The sequence below is a fragment of the Aquarana catesbeiana genome, linkage group LG13 (assembly GCF_042186555.1).
Source record: "Aquarana catesbeiana isolate 2022-GZ linkage group LG13, ASM4218655v1, whole genome shotgun sequence".
Lineage (NCBI taxonomy): Eukaryota > Metazoa > Chordata > Amphibia > Anura > Ranidae > Aquarana > Aquarana catesbeiana.
In genome coordinates this window covers 43,941,724-43,964,860 of record NC_133336.1, presented here as the reverse complement: position 1 = coordinate 43,964,860, position 23,137 = coordinate 43,941,724, and the positions used below count along the sequence as shown (strand labels likewise).

The window sequence follows — 23,137 nt, the reverse complement described above, 5'->3', positions numbered from 1 at the left end:
ACAGGTGCTGTGGAGGCACCTGTGCGCATTGCTTCCAAGCACAAAGCACCAGTACTCCCCTGCAGTGCCAGGACAAGGTCATCCAGTGCCCATGGTGAATATGGCGAATTGCGTCCCCAAGCAAGTGTGGGTCCCAGTAGAGTCCCCCTTTGCATCAGGTGTCCCCAGTAGAGTCCCCCTTTGCATCAGGTGTCCCCAGTAGAGTCCCCCTTTGCATCAGGTGTCCCCAGTAGAGTCCCCCTTTGCATCAGGTGTCCCCAGTAGAGTCCCCCTTTGCATCAGGTGTCCCCAGTAGAGTCCCCCTTTGCATCAGGTGTCCCCAGTAGAGTCCCCCTTTGCATCAGGTGTCCCCAGTAGAGTCCCCCTTTGCATCAGGTGTCCCAGTAGAGTCCCCTTTGCATCAGGTGTCCCCAGTAGAGTCCCCCTTTGCATCAGGTGTCCCCAGTAGAGTCCCCCTTTGCATCAGGTGTCCCCAGTAGAGTCCCCCTTTTCATCAGGTGCCCCCAGTAGAGTCCCCCTTTGCATCAGGGGTCCCCAGTAGAGTCCCCATTTGCATCAGGGGTCCCCAGTAGAGTCCCCCTTTGCTTTAGGGGTCCCCAGTAGAGTCCCCCCTTTGCATCAGGGGTCCCCAGTAGAGTCCCCCTTTTGCATCAGGTGTCCCCATGCTCCCGAGTTGTTGCCACCCCCCCCTTTCCTCCCCTTTGTACTGGGAGATGAGTACTCGCAGTGTCTCCCTCCTATCTCTGGTAATGTAACATGATGGGGAGAGAGAAAAGACACAGTCTGCTCTCCATCCTTACCAGTGCAGCATCGGCTCTTTTCCACCCCATGCAGGGTGAAGGGAGGGAAAGCTGGATTCTCCCTCCAGCAGCAGCTATTGGCCGCTGCTCCTTCTTACAGGAGTGACACTGCAGTAATTTCTGTCACTAAGGAGCAGGAAACTTGGTAGTGCCTCCATTCAACACAGCGCCCGGGGGCAAGTGCCCACTGGGCTTGGCCCTGCTCCCCAGTCCCTCCTCACAGGAGTTTGAGAGCAGCTGCGGCTCCTGGAGCATGATGACGTCTGCTGTAGTCCAGCCCCAACGTGTCTCAGTATGGGAAGACGTTCCCAAGAGGATCAGCTGACTATGCTGACGGATCGCTCATATATTCACACCGCCACCAATGGAAGCCGCTTTTTTCCACATGGGACTGCAATTTCAAGAATTCCAATTCATAATCTCATTTTACGGTGGTCCAAAATCACAAAAGTCACAGTAAAAACTCAAAATGCAATACTAAATAAATGCATATGTGAATATTAAAGCATATATTTCATCAAAGATATTGCCATCTTGTGGTCAAACAAATATTTACAGCCTCTAAATAGTTCCATAATAAAACAAATACGCTTCCATTTACATATCCACTCACAATAACTACCATACGTTAAAATACGATTTCAAAATCCTACTAAATTATAAATAAGTTATTAAAAATTTTAAATCAGCTATTAATAAATCTATTGAAGTCCCACTCTGCATTTAGACCATAAGGGATATATAGGCGTAATCTGGTTTCCAGTTAGAAACCTCACACATCATATTACTCCTCCGCCAGTGTAAAACAAATCTATCTATGCCCACAAATTTTAAACTAGAGAGATGTTTAGTGTGGCAGCTGGCATAATGTATAGACAGGCTGTGTCCACAAAAACCTTTTTTATTATTTATATGTTCATTTATTCTCACCTGCAGTGCCCACGTGGTCCTCCCCACATACTGTAAACCACACGGGCATTGCAGAAGATGCACTACATGTCTGGTGGAACACATCATAAAATGCTTTATAGGGAAAGCTCTTATCAGTAACCCTAGATGTATATGCCCTTTGTATAATGTTCTGTCCAACATGTTATATAAATGACATCTACAACAAAAGAAAAAACCATTTAGACCACCAAACGTGCTCATCTGTTTAGGACGTTCAGCTACATTAGGGGCTAATGTAATTCCAAGGCTAGGGGCCTTCTTAAAAATAAGAACAGGTTTATCGGGTAAGTTTTCCTAGGATTTTATAATTTTTCAAAATAACCCAGTGTTTCTACAAGAATTTTCTCACTGTATAGTGTTGATTTAGAATAAGTTTTATACGGAGGGACTAGCCATATTATCACCAGACTCAGATTTTCAAATTGTTTATAACAAACTATCCCGATCATAATCTAATACACAAGAAATATCTTTATCAAGATCTTCCTCATCATATCCTTTCTCTAAAAACCTATTCTTAATCATATCGGCCTTTTTATTTATTTTTTTTAAATCATTCATTTCTGTACAATTTTGTCTTGGACGTGCAAATTGTCCTTCAGGTATTCCCTACCTAAAGCCAGTTTGATGAGGGCTTCTTAGCCGAAATCCGTCAGCGTAGCCTGTACCCGTGTACCATATGTAACCCAATAAAGGACTTTTATTCGAGAGCATCCAAGTCGCCAGCCCTTTTCTGATTCAAGTACTGCATTTTGGGGCCTGAACGTCCTGGCTAGAGCACCGGATCACAGTTCATAGATCATCATATTGGCAGTGGAGCTGGGGTATCGTTTTGCTTCTCTAAAGCCAGTATATTCTAACCCAGTAGCTTATTTTCTGACCTGAGGCAGGTATGCACAGATTGACAAAGTCAGGAGTTCTTATTGGCTCACTTGTTTTGGTTCAGTGGTTCAAACTTTAGAAGCTAGTGGGTGATCTTTGACAGCCAGGCAGCTAGCATTTTCAGGAGGAGGTCTGGCAGCCTCCAGGCTCATTACCAGAGAATGTTAATGCACCAAGGTAATGGCAGAAATGGGGTTTTATTGGGTGGAGAAGTCTACAAAAAACGTTGTAAGACTATTTCTATACCTAATTTTCACATTGCAGTAGAGTGTATCTCGGGTGTTTTGAGTTTTTGATTTCTTACTGCACAAGCAGACATTTGTCAACCTGTGTTTTCCTGGGTGCAGATGGGCCGTGTCCTCCGTCATGACGCGTCAGAATCAGATCCCTACAGAGGATGGTTCACGGGTGACTTTGGCATTAATTCCGCTCTGGGACATGTGTAACCACACCAATGGCCTGGTAAGTGATGCTTTCTCTTCTGTGTTAGTAAGGGCTGGTAGAAATATCTATTGATATGTATATCATATCATGGGGCATACACATCTGTTAATTATACACATCCCCTGCTTTTAGAGAATACATAGGGGGGATTTTAATTAGAGATTTTAAGTCCATAAATTTATGAAGCATGTGAAAAATGTAACTATTATGGGTCTATTACTTAGCTGCCGATTTAATATCTGGCCGTTTCATAAATAGGAGTGCAGGTGATCTCCTGTTCAAGCCTGAGCATCTAATCACCAGTCAGCCCTGTGTAAGCTCTGATACAATCTGACATAGAGCTTACCCAGGGTTAGGACTGCAGAGCGGCACAGCCGTTTACATAATATAAGTATTTGTGGGGGTGGGGAGCCTTAAGGATGTCTATATAACTAGGCCCCCCCCCCCCCGGGAGAGCAAAATGACATTCATTTTCAGACTTGCAGCGAAAGGGTTGCAGTGGAACATGTCAAGACAAAGACTAACTTTTTACAGCCTATGTACCGGGTGGACGGGGCATGGGTACAAAATGATCTTGGCTGCTGTTTCTGGAGTGGAAATTAAAAGTTCTGTTTTGAGTTCTTGGTTCACATTTAAAAGCCCTTAAAGGTAACTCCACTTTTGTGGGGAAAAAATTGCAAATAAATATTAAGTCATATTGACCTTTTTTTTTTTTTTTTTTTTTTTTCAATCTGCAGCTCTGTAATTTTCTGTAAAATGCAACATGGCTACCTGGAGGCGTTCTATACACAGATGGTATATGAAATGCCCACCAAAAAATGTAATATCCTACCTGGGTGATTGGAACACTGATTTTCCCAGAAGTCTGCATTAATACAAGTCATATTTTGGGCATCCCCTGCAACATAAATTTCATTTTTGGTGAGATACTACCAAAGGGAAATTACATTTGCAGACCCTGCCACTTTCCTCATTAGAACCCTGAAAGTGCAGCAGCTGATTGAAGATTATAAAATCACTCCCATTCACCTGCACTTTGTACATAGACACAGACAAACAGATATTTCTTCTGAATAACAAAAGGTAGGAACTTTGTTAAAATTTTTTATTTATTTATTTTCAACAAAAGTGGAGTTACTCTTTAAATGCCTTCTTGGGTCCAATTAGAGGAAGTATGGAGCCCTCATCTAAGCTCAAGTGAAACTTGATTGATACAGGCAACGGTTCCAATCTTCTTAGATCCACCACACCGGTGTTCAAATCAATCGTCAAACACATTCTCGCATTCCTACAAGTCCTACTGTTTGTATTCAAGACACTTTTTTTTTTTTTTTTTTTTTTTGTGCAGATGTACTGTGTTTCCCCCAAAGTAAGACCTACCCCGATTTTCCAAGAGGGCTGCAATATAAACCTTACCCTGAAAGTAAGGCCTAGTTTGAAGTGGTTGTAAACTGCTAGAATCCTCTCCATTGTGGTATTATATGTGGAGGGTGTGTGTTTCTGTAATGTAGTTGAGTAAAGTACCTTCTTATAGTGCCGCTCGGGGCTCAGCCTCCTGCCGCTGCTCTCCTCCTCTTCTCCCAGCTGTCAGCGGGAGATTTCGGCCCCCCTCTGCAAAGCTCGGAGCAGGTAAGAGAGCTTAGGCGGGCCTTGGAAGCGCCAAGCCGCGCTCAGCTGATCCCCCGCTGCTCTCCTCTTCTGCCAGCTTAGGCAGGGGATCTCAGGGCCGGCTCCCTCGGCAAAGCTCATAGCGAAACCTATACCTTTTTACATTCTATTCTACTGAGTGGCGAGGATTCTAGCAGTTTACAAACACTTTTACCCCATTCACACTGGGGATTAAATGGCAAGCCCTACCCCGAAAATAAGCCCTACTGTGTTTTTGATTGCCAAAATTAATATAAGACCCGGGCTTATTTTCAGGGAAACACAGTATATTAGTGCTGACCTTTGTCCCACTGATGGGTCAGAAGTCTTCCTTTCGTTGAGGTCAATACAGCTGTACTTTTCCAGAAGCTTCCACAGTGAGCTACTTTGTGCTGCTTATGTGAAATGTAGGTTTGAATTGTGCGTTTGTTTGTTGTGTTCACTTTTAGACTCTTTGTGTCACATCATAATGGCAAAAAACATGCTCGCTTTTTATATTTTTAGACATTTTTAGACTATTCAATACAAGTAAGTGTAAAGAGCCAAGCTGATTAGCAGCACACAATATTTTAGCAAGCAGCCAATCAGAAGTAATTAACTGGCTGGACAAAGAGTGACACTGCCAAGAGAAATGGCATTGCCAAACTCCTTCAGAAGTTTCTTCTCCCATGGCTGTCATGTTGATCCATCTGCTTCCCTACTTATTGAACCACTGACCCAGAGCAGGTGGCACTTGTGGAAGTCAGAATTCCTGACCTATTTAATGGTTTCTGGGCTGGGACTGGCTAACTAAAGTGAATTCCAGCCTAAACCTAACTAGTCTTAAGGGAGGTGGAAACTTTCAGAAGGATTAGTACCTTTCAGCACTGAATCTTTGCCATTGTTAAATCTCCTTGTGCGACATGATTTTTAGCCCCCCAATTTTGACAGACAAGTTAGTGTTTGAGAAGAAGGGGGGGGGGGTTTGTGGAGTGGGAAGTTTACAATTAGGGTTTGTGGAGTGGGAAGTTTACAATTAGGGTTGAGAGGTTGGGTGTTTTAATGGCTGTTGTGATGTAAAGTGTTAGGTTTAGTGTTAGGGTTCAGCTTAAGGATTAAAGTGGTTCTAAAGGCAGAATGTTTTAAATGATAGAGTGCTTGTAAACCCACTTATTGATCATCAGGCAATCCCCTGTCTTCCATAATGCTAAGTGTCCTGTATATGTGCCTTATTAAAAAAAAAATATTATTATATACCTTATTTGCCAGCGCCACTTGGAGCTTACGTGACCGGCCACCTCTCCTCTTTCCTGATCTGACAGCTAGAGTGGGAGGGGCCAAGAATCCCCCACTGATGTCAATTGGGAGGAGAGAGGCGGCCGGTCACTTGAGCAGCGCTAGAAAATAAGGTATATACAGCATTTTTTTAATAAGGCACATATACAGGACAATATGGAAGACGGGATTGCCTGATATTCGCAAACTTATTTCAGCAGCAGGCCCTGACACAGAGCTGACAGGCAGAGAGGGGAGGGGGGAGAGAGAGGACAGAGCAGGGCTTTGGATGACTGAAGCACATAAACTGACCACGGTGTCAGGGCTCAGCAGCCATGATAAACCATGGTCAGTTTACAGGGGGGAGAGCAGAACAGGCAGGATCAGCCAGGTATTTCAGGTAACACAAAGGGCCAAATTACACAGCACAAGCACTGTACTGTTATTCATACTTTAAAGGAACAGGATCCTTTTTTTTTTTTTTTTTTGGGGGGGGGGGGGGGGGTAACCAACACTTTAATGCATTCTATGCACCTCCCCCAGCCCCCCCCCTTATACTAACCTGAGCGCCATCTCGATTCAGAGTTGTGCATGAGAGCAGCTTCTCTCCTGATGCTGTCAATCACAGCCAGTGATAGACCATGTCCATTCACAGTAGCGCAGCCCAGAAGTGAGCCTGCTCAAATGCCCCCATAGCAAGAGGCTTGCTATTGGGGGCACTCGGCAGGGGGAGGAGTCAGGACTGCCACCGGGGGTCCCAAAAAGAAGAGGATCAGGGCTGCTCTGTGCAAAACCATTACACAGAGCAGGTAAGTATAACATGATGGTAGTTGTGTGTTTTTTTTTTTTTGTTTTTTGTTTTTTTAGAATCACGTTAATTTTATAGATTAGTTGCTTTTTAAGATGAGGGTTATGAATTCCAGGGGCAATTTGAAGATTAAAATAAACCAATATTATGGGGGAAAGATTGCAAAGTAAAGTTGGGTACACACTCTCACTCCCTGACAGAAGGCCTTCTAATGACCAGCTTTTGTTGAAGTGACATGCTGGAAAACCAGCATCTGATCAGTGTTTGAAGCTATTGAAGCTAATGGCTGCTGATCAGTGTATTCTGGGGGGGGGGGGGGGGGGTTGTTAGGGGTGAGGGACCGTCCCCCTGTCAGGATACAATAGCACAGCAGGGGAGATCACTGCAACAACATCGCTTGTGTTGGTACACCCATCTCTCTGTTTATTATTTTTTTTGTGCCTTAAAAGTAAGGTTGCTGCTCCTTTTTTCACCTTGCTCACAGTCTTAGACTGCCAAAGGAGCCTCCTGTAAATTTTATATGCAAATACTGACTTTATTAAAGTCGGTATTTGCATAAGGCTACATAATCTCCATGTGATAACACTCAGGGCTGGTGATTAGCCACCTAGCGCAGAGCACTGCTTGGTGGGAGACAAAAGGGAAGTTTTTGGTGGGGCTCTGGTAGCCAGTCAGGGTAATAGGTGGTCTCCTGTTGCTTGCCCTTGTGTCCAGTAGTGGCATAGAGGCTGGCAGATGGGAGCACAAATTGGGATCAGACATCCAACAATCCTGGAAATGTCAGGTGCTGAAGAATTTTCAGACAGGTTAGCACTTGAAGACCGTGAAGATCAGCAGCATGGACTCAGGAAAGTGTAACTATTAATCCTTTTATTTTAAAGGAAGCTTTTTTTTTTTTTTTTTTTTAAACTTGTGTTTTTTTTAAGTATTTACACAGTCACTTAGTCCTTTTTAGGGTTAGGGTAAAGGTTAGTGATTGGTTACAGGTCAAGAAAATTGTTTTCAAACTTTTTTTGAATTTAACAACATGTTTTTTTTTTGATGCCGAAAAGCACCTCGCCAAGGGATGGAACCACACAGAAGGAAATTTGCAATGGCATAAAAGGTCTTTTTGTTATGACAGGTCCCCTTTAATCTGAAATCTCTTTAGTGCACTTTGCAGTACCTCGTGAAATAAACCCCATCTTGCGCCCATCCTCCAATTGGCACCTTCAGCAGAACGGCTGCAGCAAGCAGGTGTTAAATGAGAACCCAGTTTTGCTTCTCTTAATACGGCGTGTTTGTGATCCCCAGTAGGTTTCATAAAATATTCAGCTCCAAACCTGTCACGTCAGGTGGAACAGAGTCGCACGTTGAATGATTTTCATTAATGTTTCATGCCGTCTAAAGAGACGATCTCCCTGCAGGTAAAATAGTATCTAATGAGTTGAAATCTTTATTCATTACTTTTTTTCCCCCCTCTTGCTTAGATAACTACCGGTTATAATTTAGAGGATGACCGATGCGAGTGCGTGGCGTTGCAGGAGTTTAAAGCCGGAGAACAGGTAAGATGTGGCAGAGAGGACCATTTGTGAATTAAGAACCATATTGTGAGTTTGTAGCTGGAGGGCAATTGAGGGATGTCTACAGAGAGCCTGAATAATTACGATTGCGACTTCTTATACAGCCTGAGAATATTCACATACATCTGTTTATAAATAACCTGATCGAAAATTCCCCTTTATGTGTAAGCAGAAGGAATCTGCCCACGTTATCTGATTTAGTAAGCCAATTATCCTTAAAAGGCAACGCTATCTGCCGCACCAATACATTACCGTACATTTAAACTAGATCTAAGACCAAACAGGATGGTGTATAGTTTAAGGTACTGTGTAGCATAAACAACTGACATTTTTTTTTAAAATAAAATTATGTTCTTACTTTTTTTTGTAAACGTAATTTTGCATCTTAGTCATGCTGATTTCCAACTGCCTTTTTTAGCTATTTCCTGTCTATATGCACTTGTTCTGGTATAGAAAAATGAATGTAGCCTCTATAGCAGGGATATGCAATTAGCGGACATCCAGCTGTTGCAAAACTACAAGTCCCGTCATGCTTGTGGCTGTCAGAGACTTGCTATACCTCATGGGACTTGTAGTTCTGCAACAGCTGGAGGTCCGCTAATTGCATATCCCTGCTCTATAGTAATAATAGTGGTAAGAGAAATGTAGGCAGTAGTACCATCATCCAGAAATTTATAGATATAGAAATCGGAAGTTTGGTCCCCGACCAAAACTCCCTAGAGAACAGGCGTAATTGGACTAGCTCGGTACAAGTTAAGCTAAGGTAGATTCAAATGTATAAACACATATATAGAAAAATATATAAAGTTTTATTAATACAAAATCCATAAAAGATAACACATAATCAGATACAGATTAAAAGCATGGTGACAATCCATGTTAATTACCAGTATAATGGTCCCCAAGAGGGGAGGATCACAATGGGATAGTTGGTCACGGAAAGCATCTCAACTAGTCTCACGGTCTAATGCCGCTTCATCAGGAGAAAATCTGTAATTTGATTGACAAATGATCAATAACCGAACACATGACCAAAATAGTGATACAGTCTCATACAGAGATAACAATAGCGGTATATACATGGGGGAGGAGCAAAGCTGCTTACCTATAACCCTGGCAGGACAAAGGATGTCACCAAAAAGTCCCCCCCGCGGTGACTAGGGGGGACGCGCAAATCAATGGACTGATATCTGGATAGATAGGGTAAAGTGATTGATATAAGTAGACTATGCAGTTGAAAGGATGTGAATGTGAGGTGGAGGTGTGAAGGAAGGAAAAGGGGAGGTTGGGAAATTGTGCGGAAGAGAGTAGACTCTCTAGGGAGTTTGGGTTGGGGACCAACCGCACTTGTTCTGGTGTTGGCTGCAAATCATCGTCTGGACCAGATTCCTGATGGCGATAACAGTGCACCATATCTGTGCAATAAGCATCAGCATGAACGCTTGTAGTCTTCTTCTTTTTTTTTTTTTGCGTATGTAACAAGGTGACAACACAGGAGCACAATTGGGAGACTGTTATCGCTCCATAGCAGGAAATGTCTAAATAAAGGCTTTAATGGCAAGGTAGCCAGGTATTCTTTAAATGAAAGCTGCAGATTTAAAAAAGAACAAAAATACTTTTGAGATTAAAATAATTTGTTATAGTTTAAGTGATATTTTGGAGATTGGGAATATCCAATCTAGGGCTGAAACAACTAATCGATTATGAAATTAATCGATTACTATTTTCATAATCGATTAATCGGACAGTAACATAATGGGGTTAAAAAAAAAAAAAAAACTAAAATGAGCCCTTTATAGCACAAAAAGAGCAAATAATTGTTGCTGTAAAAATATTACTTTCACAGTTCTACAGTAAAAAAATGAACCCCTTACAGTAGTGATTATCTAAAGGGCTAATTTTAGTTTTTTTTAACCCCATTATATTACTAAACGTCTTAGACCTGCTTCACACCTATGTGTTTTTGGTGCTTTTTGCAGAAACGCACTACAGTTCATTTACATGGCTTCCTATGGGACACGTTCACATCTATGCTTTTTTCAGCCGCTGCGTATTTGGAAAGGGTCAGGGACTTTTTTTTTTTTTTTTTCTTAACGCAAACCAGTGCTTTTTTGGTTCAATATACTTAAATGGAGAAGCTGCTAAAAAGCACGTAATGCGTTTTTGCAGCAATTTGTGTTTTTAAATTTGCCCAACAACAAATTGTCCAAAAAAAAATGCAAAAACGCAAATCGCAGCAAAATCATGTGTGCAAAAATCAAAACGCACAGCAAAAAGCACTGCAGAAACGGATCAAAACCAAACTGCATAGGTGTGTACCGAGCCTTATGCTGGCCACACCGATCAATTTTCAGATGAGAATATTCAGACGAAAAATCTTTGTACATTCGCTGAATGAAAGAATGAAAAAAATCGATCTCTGAGTCTGATGATATTTACCAGATTCACCCTTTAATAGTATATCTCCTCTAATAGTATATACAGTATATCTCTTCTAATTGTATATACAGTATATCTCCTCTGTCTTATTCTCAGAGTGGATTAGAGCTTTTGCTCCCTAACCATGAAGTTGGTAATTTATATTTACCACTGCATTGAGATATTTAGGAATACATTTCCTTTTTTTTTTTTAAACTTTACATATTAAACTAAATTATACACCACAGTTTTTTTTAAGGTTATTAACCGAATAATCGATTAATCGAAACAATAATCGGCCAACTAATCGATTATGAAAATAATCGTTAGTTGCAGCCCTAATCCAATCAAACCAAATGTGAAAAAGGGGACTCTCGTCCTTCTCTACTTTGTCCCAACCTATCACATTAAAAAGGCGTTTGACTTGAGTTTCAATTTAAGGTCAATTGGTAAAGCGTTACTCTATTCATTGCACTGCAGAATATACTGTAACTACATATTCTTTTGTGTGTCAAACAATGGAGATGTTTACATTACATTATAAGACATTGGGCAAACTGAAGGGTACACATAACAAAGCAGAGTTAAAGTGATATTAAAGCCTTGTTGTTTTTTTTTAAATAACAAACATGTCATACTTACCAGCTCTGTGCAGTGGTTTTGCACAGAGCAGCCCGGATCCTTCTTCTCTCGAGTCCCACGCCGGCGCTCCTGGCTCCTCCCTCCTGCCGGGTGCCCCCACAGCACCCAAGCAAGTGTGCTCCCAACTCATGGCTCTGTGTCCATTCACACAAACAAGTAGCCGCTGCTCAGCCCTGCCCCCTCTGTCTCCTGATTGGCTCACTGGCTGCGTCTTTCTTTTTTTTTTCGTTTTTCTCACTCTCGCTCTCTCGCTCTCTCTTTTTCTCTCTCCTCCTCTTGATCTATCTCCCCATTTACTTTCACCCTCTTTCTTCTATGGGCATTCTAATGAATGACTTCTCATGAAAAGGCTTGTTGGAAAATGTTTAGTGCTGCAGCGCTGATCAGTGTATTCTGAGTCCCCGCTGTCAGAATACAGTAGCACAGTGGGGAGGAGTCCTCCATCCACCCAGCTTGTGTAGATGAGGAATCTGTTCAGTTTTCCATGTGTGGCCAGCCTATGACTTCACCTGTCCTTTACTGAAGTTTTTTTTTTGCTTTGCTTACCCAAGACAGTATTGGCAGTCTCATACAGTATAGCCAGGGAGCTGCAATTAGCGGACCTCCAGCTGTTGCAAAACTACAAGTCCCATCATGCCTCTCCCTTTGGGTATCATGCTTGTGTCAGATTCTTGCTATGCCTCATGGGACTTGTAGTTCTGCAACAGCTGGAGGTCCACTAATTGCATATCCCTGCACTATGCCATACAAGTTCCCTGTTCCTGCACTCCCCTCCCTATGCTGTGGGGGTTCTTTTGTTTTTTGTTTTTTTTAATACAACTTCTTTTCCTTGCTCTCAAGGAAATATCCATTGTTGGTTCTATACTTCACTGGAAGATCAACAAACACAGCTCTCTGTTACCTAAATGCAGAGCTCCCCTAACTGGTAACCGGTTTGTTCAGAGGTCCTTATGGAACATTTTTGCTAGATGAAGATTCGTCTTTTTGTTCTGTATATCGGCTTAAATTGATTGAGATATATTGTATATATTGTGACAAACCGCCCCTGTCAGTTATCGATGGAGTGTATCTGCCACATAGAATCTTTAGGTTCTTAAAGTAAATGGATGGCAGTGAGGGGTTAAGCACTGGCCACCCCATCTGGGGTATAATTGGTCTTCCCTAGGTTAATCCAGGTTGGTGCCGAGAAAGGAGACAAGCAGGCTGTGAGGGAACATGTCTGCAGGACTGGAGCAGACCTAGTAATTTATTAGCCATGAGGCTTAAAACTGTTTGCTGGACTTTTTTGAGTTTTTGGTGTTTCTTACCCCTGTACGGGAATTCTTTTGTTGTGCTTGCTGACCAATAAACACGGACAGGAAGCCCCTTACCTTACATGCGTCTTGGATCACCTCTCTGAGAACTCTTAGGATGTGTGATGAGACACCTGGCTAACGGACAGGAAGCCTCGCATTCATCTTCCACTGCGTGCGCTGCTAGTAATACGGAGTCCTTTGAGGGACATGGGTCCCGCCACTCCCTGTGTCTTGGCGCCAAGTACTACTTTCTCACAAAACTGATGCATGATGGTTAGCGGTCGAGTTACAGTGGGCGGGCCTTCATCATTTTTTGGTTTGCCAGTGTCCACCTCCCGAAAGGCAGCTGCATATAACCCACATGTCTATGATTTCCTGTGTCCTTCACTGTACTCCAAAAAAATACATATGCATGTAAAAAGATTTTATGGCAAGTTTAAAAATGTGATTATTCTCCCCCGGCTCAGTCTTTTAAATGGGGGTGGTGGCAGTTAAAGGGTTAATTGTGTAATTAGCCCAGTGACAATCACACTCAGGCTGCTTGCACCTAGATTGTGGTCCCGCAAGCTGGAAAATCTTTGTGCTGGGCGCAGCTGAGAGTGTCAGTGTTACGTAAGTGACAGCGTGGTGTGAGGTTGGCCGGTCCTTCATTGCAAGTTAGCGAGGAGGGCAGGGATCTGACACCCACGTTCCTCACATATTGGTTTATTCAGGTTGTATAAAACCAGGCAGGCCGTTGTGCTACATATTTGCTGGTAGATCTGAAGGAAGTCTGAGGCCTGACCAGCAGGATGCAGTTTTCTTGGGTCCAGTCCTGCAGGAGGAGACCTTTTTGCAGGGGCTCTGCCCCCTGGTGCAGGATGCTAGAAGATGCCTTGAGGAAAGATACTAAGGTCTCATCTAGGCTTAGCTGGGGGGCTATTCGCAGATCGCTGCCAAGAATAAAAGTGGTTGTATACCCTTTTTTGTATTTTTACCTACAGGTAAGCCTATAATAAGGCTTACCTGTAGGTAAAATGAATATCTCCTGAACCTGTACGGTTTAGGAGATATTAACTTTGCATGCAGCCGCTGACGTCAGTGGCGCATGCGCTTTAAAGGTCCGTCTGAAGGACCGGCAGACGCTGCCAGACCTTGCCAGTAAAAGAAGTCTCCCGCGCGCATGCACTGGAGTGACGACATCATTACTCCGGCCACTCGCAGCGCCGGAGCCACAAACCCAGAAGACACGCCGAGGGGAAATGTCAGCTCCCTCGGCGTGGACCAAGATCAGCTGCCGACACCTCGTTCTAAGGTAAGTATTTCATAATGAGCTAGTATGCGATGCATACTAGCTCATTTATGCCTTTTGCATTGCAGGTTTTAAAAAAATATACAAATTCTGCAGGTATACAACCGCTTTAAGTTGGGTCTGGAGGAAGCTCACCGGAGAGAGCCAGGAAGACGTTGCTGGTAAAGAGTCCAGCTGTCCTATGGTGGTGTGAGTCTACATCTCCCTTACAAGGAAAAGCCTGGTAGATATCGGCAGGAGGCATCCAATGATCCTGTGGATAAGTAAATAGATTCTGAAGGAAAGTGACTGTGTAGCTTTTAACTCTGGAAGAAGCACAGGTCACCAGCAACATAGAGCTCCTGTGGGACATTCAGTCTTGTACAGTGCTGCTAACAGCATGAGCAGTGAAGCCAGCAGTGCAGCGCAGCCAGAAATTGAGGAGTTCTAAATTTGTTCAGTTTGCAGTTCATTGGGATATCCCATGCTCCCTACCCCTATCCAAGTTCCTTCTTTCCAAGAAAAGGATAAAAAGAAACCCCTAGCCTAGACCATTCTTTGGAACCAGTGGGAAGAGTGATGAAAATGTGGTGTGCTTGGCTGTGTGTGCTCTGAGGGGAAAATAGGACCATATTTACCAGTGGCTTTTGCAAGGGTGCGCTACAGTAACACAAATGGTCAGCTCTGCTTTTAAAACTTTAAAATGGCTGACAGGTTAATGTTAACCCACTGTCATGACCTAACCTCAAAGCTAATGCCTAACAGTGAATTAAGCCTCGCACACACGCTTTGATTTTCGGGCGACAGAACGTCCGATTTTTGTGGCATTCTGATCTCATGTCGAAAGTGAAGAGGTTACTAACAATACGAGAATTATTTTCGTTTGGCAGAATACAACGTCAGAATTAACGTAACGTGTTGAATAGTTTTGTATGTATTCTTTTGTTTCTGAGCATGCGTAGTCTTGCTCTTACGATTTTTTTCGTACAAAAACCGTACTGATGAAACAAAAAATCAGACGTTGAGATCACATCCGACAAAAATTTTATAGTCTGCACATCCAGCTTTTGTCTGATGAAAAAGTGAAATCGGCTGTCGAAAGCACCGTACTAACGGTAAGATTTGCGGACGATCGGTCGTCGTAACACAATTCACGTCCGAAAATCAAAGCGTGTGTACGGGCCTTAAATCCCTGCAGGTGCATGCCTTATCTAGTGCCTGAAGCTTTGGTATTGAATCCTAATAGTCCATCATGAAGCTATATCAATGCTGAGATTTTTACATGTAAAACTGATGTGTCCCACTTGTACAGACTGGTCTCTTTAATATCCCGTCCACCACACGGCTCAGGCCTCCCCGTACATGTCATTGGCGTTGTCTGCTTGTCTAAGCCTGCCAGCATCACATAAGAAACCTTTTATGGATCGAATAAGCGTCTCACACATAAACCACACAATCACTTTTACGGGGTGGGAGATGGATAATAATTATTTTGCTATCTTAGTTGGATAAACAGAGCAGTGGGTATCTCTCGTCCAAATGAAGAAAATATATTTTATGTGAAAGGCTTTCCCCTTTCTTTGTGATTCAGTCTTTCTTATCTCGCCTTTTCTCTCGTCCAAACGCAGATTTACATTTTTTACGGCACTCGGTCAAACGCAGAGTTTGTCATCCATAACGGATTCTTCTTTGAAAACAATGCTCACGACCGGGTGAAGATAAAGCTGGGCGTCAGTAAGAGCGACAGGCTGTACGCCATGAAGGCCGAGGTCCTAGCCCGGGCCGGCATCCCGACGTAAGTTGCATTTCTCTGCCTTTTCTTGGTACATCTGTTCTTGTGTAACCATTGCTGTACTGCAAACCTTGCTGTAGTGTTGTATTTAATGGTGTGACGCAGTCAGGGTTAGTCATGGTAGTTATGTTGAGAAGTTTGTGTGAGGTGAAACCGTAGTCTTCCTTCACTTCCTGGCCCTTTCAGTTACCTCCTGCTGGTAAGGAGACTAGACACTATGGAGGTCATCGGGCTGCTGCTCCTTCATTGTCCAATCATCAAGCTGGCATTTTGTTATGACCTGGAGTCCTGATTATCCTGTCAGATGCTGATCGTCGTCTTTCTTTTTACAGGTCCAGTGTGTTTGCTCTGCATGTCACAGAGTCTCCGATATCTGCTCAGCTGCTAGCCTTTCTGAGAGTCTTCTGCATGAGTGAAGGTGAGATAATCTGAACTGTGTCTGCTATGGCCGGATGCAGTTAACTATAGCAATATGACCAGTCGTAATTATGTTTTATTTAGCTATCCTGATAAAAGCAAATAATGATCCTGCCTTTGAGCATCCCCTATAATAAGGCTCACCTGTAGGTAAAATGAATATCTCCTAAACCTGTACGGTTTAGGAGATATTCACTTTGCATGCTGACGCTGCCGGACCTTGCCGGGAAGAAAACTCCTGCACGCAAGCGCGGGAGTGACAGCATCCCGGCTCCGGCCACTCACAGCGCCGGAGCCGAGAACCCGGAAGACGCGCCGAGGACAAAATGTCAGCTCCCTCGGCTTGGACAGGGGGAGATACCGATGCCTCGTTCTAAGGTAAGTATCTCATAATGAGCTAGTATACATACTAGCTCATTATGCCCTTGCCTTACAGGTTTTCAGGTTTTTTTTTTTTTGTCCTGCGGGTATACAACTGCTTTAATACAACTTGAGGAGTATAACAAGCACATCTGCTAAGCAGCCCATAAATTGTGATTTACTTGGCGGAAGAACAGAAAATAGCTCGATTCATCCATAAACACATTCAGTGTTGATGGGGGAATCCCTCACGCTATGCTATTGTGTTCTGCCGACAGGTAGCCTTCTATAGCCATATGTAAAAAAGTCAGACAGGCCGATTGTACCCAAGTCATTTGATGGATCAACTTCAGTACAACTAGCCTGCCCGTAGATGGAGCGAATCTCAGACGGTCCCTGCTGAACCGGTCAAGATTGTCAGCTGGTAGGCTTCTAGCTTGTTCTGTGTCTCCCTGAGAGGGGGTGCTGATGCTGAAGGACCTAAAGTCCTGTGCTTGCGTCATTGTTGGCTCAAGGGGAGGACCCCAATGCTCAGAGCCTTATGAAAATGAGCAATTTTTCTACCTGCCCATTTTACATTGGACAAGACAAATTTTGATTGGTTGGCTAACAGCTCTACATTCTTCTTCTTTGTGCGGTCCATAAATATGGTCCCATTTCTGTATTCAATTACCAAACCATAGATTTGAGGCTACTCTAGAGATTTGGGTCAGCTCTGTTTAGACCTCACATTTACTGAATAACACGAGGCGGGTGTTCTATTTCGGGGAGAACTGATCTGACCATAATCTGTCACTTTTGTCATTTATTTGGCTTTCATTTGCTTTTAGCCCATAACCATTTACATCATGACTTGGAACAGAACTTCAACAGCTAAGTGATTTGTTTTATTCCAGGCTCATTCATGAGGGTTAGGCATTTCATGTGCATAAGTGGCAGACGCAAAAAAATAGCAGCCTGCCATTTGTTCTGCTTTACCTTTCCTCTTACCCCAATCTAATGAGAAATCAGAATCAACTTTTCATCGTTCTGTTTGCTCAAGTTGAAATTTGGTCTCTATTATCTTTTCCATATCATAGCTCTTTGCACTGCCTTAATATTCTGAATTCTGTTTGTTTTTTTGTTTCCTGCTCAGTATTGCTGCTTGTTCATAGGTGTAGCTATACTGTTGCCCCCTCTGAAAAGCGATCCAAGGTGGATTGAGCTTAAGAAGGCGTTTAAAGGATAAGTTCATCTTTTGAAAAAAAAATAAATGCACATTTTTTTATTGGGAGCCTGGAAAGCATTGCACCCACAATCAGCCGATCATGAGTGCTATGCAGGGCTCTTGCAGGCTCTGTGTGTAAGCTGTTTGGCCGTACATCGTATGGCGAAGCAGTTACACACTAGCAGGAAGCATCAATGAACTACCACAGCGCTCAACAGAGCCATGTTATTACTTCATTGAAAATTACTCGCTGACAGCCGCAAAGGCTGCCAGACCATGTCATTTTCTATTCACAGATCTCTGTGAACAAGTGACCTGGCTGGGAGGGAGCGGAGCCCCGCACAGCCGCATTCTTTGCAGATTATGACATAGAGCGGGGAGAGAAGAATCCCTCGCCACCTGCCACATCTGGGAGTCGGGGAGGTGGATTTGTAACATGTGACATGGTACACCCGGAATATGGATGTGGCATGTTGCAAAAGGTAAATTTATCCTTTAATCCTTAAAATGCAGAACCCACTGCACCACAGTCATGGCACGATCCTGTTTGCAGCAGTAATTGAATGTGACATGCCGCTTCATTTTCACTGCAAAGGGAATCATCATGAACCCAGCATAGGATAAGTCCATTTATGCAAGATAGTCTTTTTGGCCACAAGGGGAAATGATGGTAAGGAGTTTTTTTTTTTTTTGCAGTCTTTGGAAATCCCAATACCAGGAATGCTTGTAATTTCAAACAATTACATAAATGATCAGATGTGTATTATTATTATTATTATTATTATTATTATTTATTTATTCTTATACAAGATTTATATAGCTCCAATATTGGGGTATTGTACTATGTTCTCCAGAATTGTTTGATTTTGGAACATGTCCAGAAAGCATGGAGAAGGTCTGCTTCGGGGTATCCACATTTTAAGCCTTCTAAGAATATAAGGACTTGGGCCCATCTGGCAGGTCAGGTGTGGAGAAATGTAAAGACTATGGTAGAATCTGAGCATCATCTCTATGTTATGGCCTTGACTTCAGAAAGATTTGAGGAAAGTTTCTGTGGACAAGTGAAGGAATTTTGGGTCCATTTGTGTGGCTTCCTATAATCTAACTTAGGATTTTTCCTACCTTCCAGAGGAGCTGAAGGAACACTTGATTGGAGAGCATGCAATCGATAAGATCTTCACTCTGGGGAATAGCGAGTTTCCGGTCAGTTGGGACAATGAGATCAAGTTGTGGACTTTCCTGGAGGCGAGAGCTTCACTGCTGCTGAAGACCTACAGAACCACCGTAGAGGTACTCTTTAGGACCTCGTGTGCTAGCTGCCATTTTGTTTGATTGCTATGGGCAACACGTGTATTTGTAACACAGATATGTTTTTTTTTTCGTTTTAAGGCAATTTCAAACAAGTTCAACCAAAAAAAAAAAAAAAGAGTCAAACATCAGTGCAGTCTACTATGTTTTCTTGAAGTTGTTAGTTTACAGTAATGCACAAAACATGCATTGGTGCTATGTGGTGCCATTCATTCTGGACAGCACCTCAACGCACCTTGTTAACAGAGGTGTGGTGCACTGCCAGAAATTGGACATGGACATTTTTAGTTCTGCTGGTAGCCCATTCATTTCATTTGTTACAATGGAATTTAACTGTTTTTTGAAACCATTAAATCGATGGGTTCAATTCCACTTTGGATCTTTGGCATTGATTTCTTCATACAAGTCCATGAAAAACCACTCAGTACACAGTATGTGGGCTTAGCCAGAAAAAGAAATCCACTCCCCCTGAAAGTTAAGGGCATAATGTGCTAGTATGCAACTCATACTAGCACAGACTTACCTCTAAAATAAATCCCTCCAGTGGCGTGCTGTCAGAGCTTCCATCTTCACCCGGTCTTCCTTCCGGGTTCGCAGGCTCTGGCCATTTGAATGGCCGAGCCACGATGACGTCACTCTGGCGTGTGGGCATGGGAGTCACGGCCGTGACACAGAGCTCTGGACTGGCGACACATTCACTGTGCCCCCAATTCATGGCATGCGTCGGTAACATCACCTGCAGCAAAACATGTGAATATCTCCTAAACGGTGCACATTTAGGAGATATTTATTCACTCCCCATCTTACCTTTACCTACAGGTAAGCTTATAATAACCTGTAGGTAAAGGTAAGATGGGGAGTTTGCTACCAATTTAATACCAGTCAATGGCTAAAAATACACAGACAGATGTATTTGCAGCACATTGGACCTTTCAGACAATCATTTTATGTGCTGGCAAGAAGCATGCTAGCATGATAGAGCAGGGATGAACTGCTATATATAGATATAGATATACACAGGGCTTTTTTTCAGCTGCAACTTGGTGGAACTCAGTTCCACCACCTCTGGCTCAGGCCCCCTGCTCCCTGCTCACCACTGTCACTTGTAAAAACAGAACTTCAGCTTCTGTGTTTACAAGTGACCGCTTGTCTCCCAATGGCTCCCACAGATCTGATCTCCTGAGTGGCTCCCACTGAGTGCAGGATGGGGACAAGGGAGATGCAAGTGCCTGGGGTGCAGTGCAGATGCCAACATCCCAGCTGAATACAGCAACAAAAGTAAGACAAGTGGAAGATAGTGGAGCATTTAAGAAGGGGGGAGAAGATGGGGTGGGGGGATTGCAAGCCAAGGTCAACAGAAGAGGAGTGAAAGTGAGAGGTGGATGGGGATGCAGAGGTAAGCAGTTGTGGAAGAAGACTGAACTCTGCACTATGGACCTAGCGCACCCCTGAACTCTGCACTATGGACCTAGCGCACCCCTGAACTCTGCACTATGGACCTAGCGCACCCCTGAACTCTGCACTATGGGCCTAGCGCACCCCTGAACTCTGCACTATGGGCCTAGCGCACCCCTGAACTCTGCACTATGGGCCTAGCGCACCCCTGAACTCTGCACTATGGGCCTAGCGCACCCCTGAACTCTGCACTATGGGCCTAGCGCACCCCTGAACTCTGCACTATGGGCCTAGCGCACCCCTGAACTCTGCACTATGGGCCTAGCGCACCCCTGAACTCTGCACTATGGGCCTAGCGCACCCCTGAACTCTGCACTATGGGCCTAGCGCACCCCTGAACTCTGCACTATGGGCCTAGCGCACCCCTGAACTCTGCACTATGGGCCTAGCGCACCCCTGAACTCTGCACTATGGGCCTAGCGCACCCCTGAACTCTGCACTATGGGCCTAGCGCACCCCTGAACTCTGCACTATGGGCCTAGCGCACCCCTGAACTCTGCACTATGGGCCTAGCGCACCCCTGAACTCTGCACTATGGGCCTAGCGCACCCCTGAACTCTGCACTATGGGCCTAGCGCACCCCTGAACTCTGCACTATGGACCTAGCGCACCCCTGAACTCTGCACTATGGACCTAGCGCACCCCTGAACTCTGCACTATGGACCTAGCGCACCCCTGAACTCTGCACTATGGACCTAGCGCACCCCTGAACTCTGCACTATGGACCTAGCGCACCCCTGAACTCTGCACTATGGACCTAGCGCACCCCTGAACTCTGCACTATGGACCTAGCGCACCCCTGAACTCTGCACTATGGACCTAGCGCACCCCTGAACTCTGCACTATGGACCTAGCGCACCCCTGAACTCTGCACTATGGACCTAGCGCACCCCTGAACTCTGCACTATGGACCTAGCGCACCCCTGAACTCTGCACTATGGACCTAGCGCACCCCTGAACTCTGCACTCTCTGTGTAACCCCTCCAGAACTCTGCACTCTGTACATATTGCACTCTTGATATTTAATGCCCCTTTAAGGCCCTCCCACATTGAAAGGTGTGAGTGTGAGGGGGAGTTTTTTTTTGGAGGGGGGGTCGTGGTTGAGTTCCTGCACCTATTTTCTGAGAAAAAAAAGCCCTATGTGTGTGTGTATAATATAAAATTTTACTGTGTGTGTTTTATTGGTGGTTGAGCATTCTTGCACACACAGCTGGTTTAATAATAAACAGTTCCCGCCTAGCCTATAGACAAATGACGGCTGGGGGGGACATTCATCAGTCCAGATGGACGTTATACGATGATCTCCCGAAACTTGCCTCGTGCGTGCCACACAGGCTGCGCTGTGACGGGATCTGTCACAGTCTATGTCCAGCAGACACAGCCGATAACCAATCACTGTACCGTGCCGCTGCCAGTACTATGTGATCGATGTGACCAATCACAGCAGATCACGTGACAATTGTTAACAATGGATGGCTTCCATTCATGCCATTCTTTGTGTACAGTTGTGTTGCTAGCTGTAATTTATCACATGGTACAGACGGGGTCAATTACAGCCCCTACCCACTGCAAGGCTTAGCTACTCGCTTTACCAAGGGATGATGCATAGGTGATTTACTTCTGGGACCAGTCAGGCACCAAACGGAAGAGACTTCCAGGGAACGGTTGCACAAAGAGGTGGAAGCTAGTGGCAGTGAAGAGTTAGGCAAAACAGGCAGCTAGGCCTTGTAGTGGGGAGGGGACCCACAGCAAGGGTAAAATACAGTATTTTTCCCTTTTGTTCGGCTTTAAGGCTGCTTTTATTAGCCCATGGCAATTCAATACTTTTGAGTCTTTTGTGTAATGTCTTACATTTTTATTTTTCTACTCCTTTAGGAGGATAAACACCTTTTAGAGCATGGCAACCTATCGCTTCACGCAGCAATGGCTGTAAAGCTGCGTCTGGTGGAGAAGGAGATCTTGGAGAAAGCTGTAAAAAGCACTTCCGACAGCCGCAAGCTGTACAGCAAACGATTAGAGGATGGCGACCCCCTCCCAAAATACGAAGAAAGCAACATTGCCTTTTTGGAGAACACTTCATCAGACTCCAAACTTCCCCTGGTGCTAAGGAACCTTGACGAAGAAGACATGGATCCGGCTGAGCTCAAAATCCAGGAGGCCCTCACAATCTCTGAATTCACCGAAAATGGTTACATCAACAGAAAAGACTCTCTGCTCAATGGGACCAAGTCTGAAAGCGCTACCGTCCTCCCAGAGGAGGAAGCAACCAAAGACGCCAAAGAGATTTCTGCGGAGTGCACCGATGAGTCTAAAGTGCAATTGTGAACTATTTTTGACTTTGAGATTTAGAAATACAGAGTTTTTTTCGAAACAGTGCAGTTTCATTGCTGTGTTCACTTGTTAAGTTTTTGGCAGATAAAGATGTTGCTGCTTTTGTTGTTTTTTTTTTATGTTGACCTTTAAAGAAGTGCGTGGAGGAAAGAAAACGTTTTTGCATTGTCTGGCTACTAGTGGGGTTCCAGCTGTCATTCTCAAACAGTCCCAGAACACTGCCAGCTGGGACTTGTTCAGCTGCTGTGGGCAATGCAGGCACTTTTCTTTCCTCCATTTTGGGTACCTGCCTAA

At 44.1% G+C, this 23,137-nt stretch overlaps 1 protein-coding gene across 1 annotated transcript in view; it reads left to right on the top strand.

The window, feature by feature from the left end:
* The window catches only part of SETD3 (SET domain containing 3, actin N3(tau)-histidine methyltransferase), a 104,266-nt gene extending 81,383 nt beyond the window's left edge, over positions 1–22,883 (top strand). Inside the window, exons 10-15 of the mRNA XM_073610826.1 lie at positions 2,981–3,095; positions 8,256–8,330; positions 15,602–15,768; positions 16,098–16,183; positions 18,879–19,039; positions 22,388–22,883. Of these exons, the coding sequence (XP_073466927.1) occupies positions 2,981–3,095; positions 8,256–8,330; positions 15,602–15,768; positions 16,098–16,183; positions 18,879–19,039; positions 22,388–22,837 (1,054 nt within the window). The 3' untranslated portion in view covers positions 22,838–22,883. The remainder of the gene's footprint in view (positions 1–2,980; positions 3,096–8,255; positions 8,331–15,601; positions 15,769–16,097; positions 16,184–18,878; positions 19,040–22,387) is intronic.
* Positions 22,884–23,137: the final 254 nt, after the last annotated feature.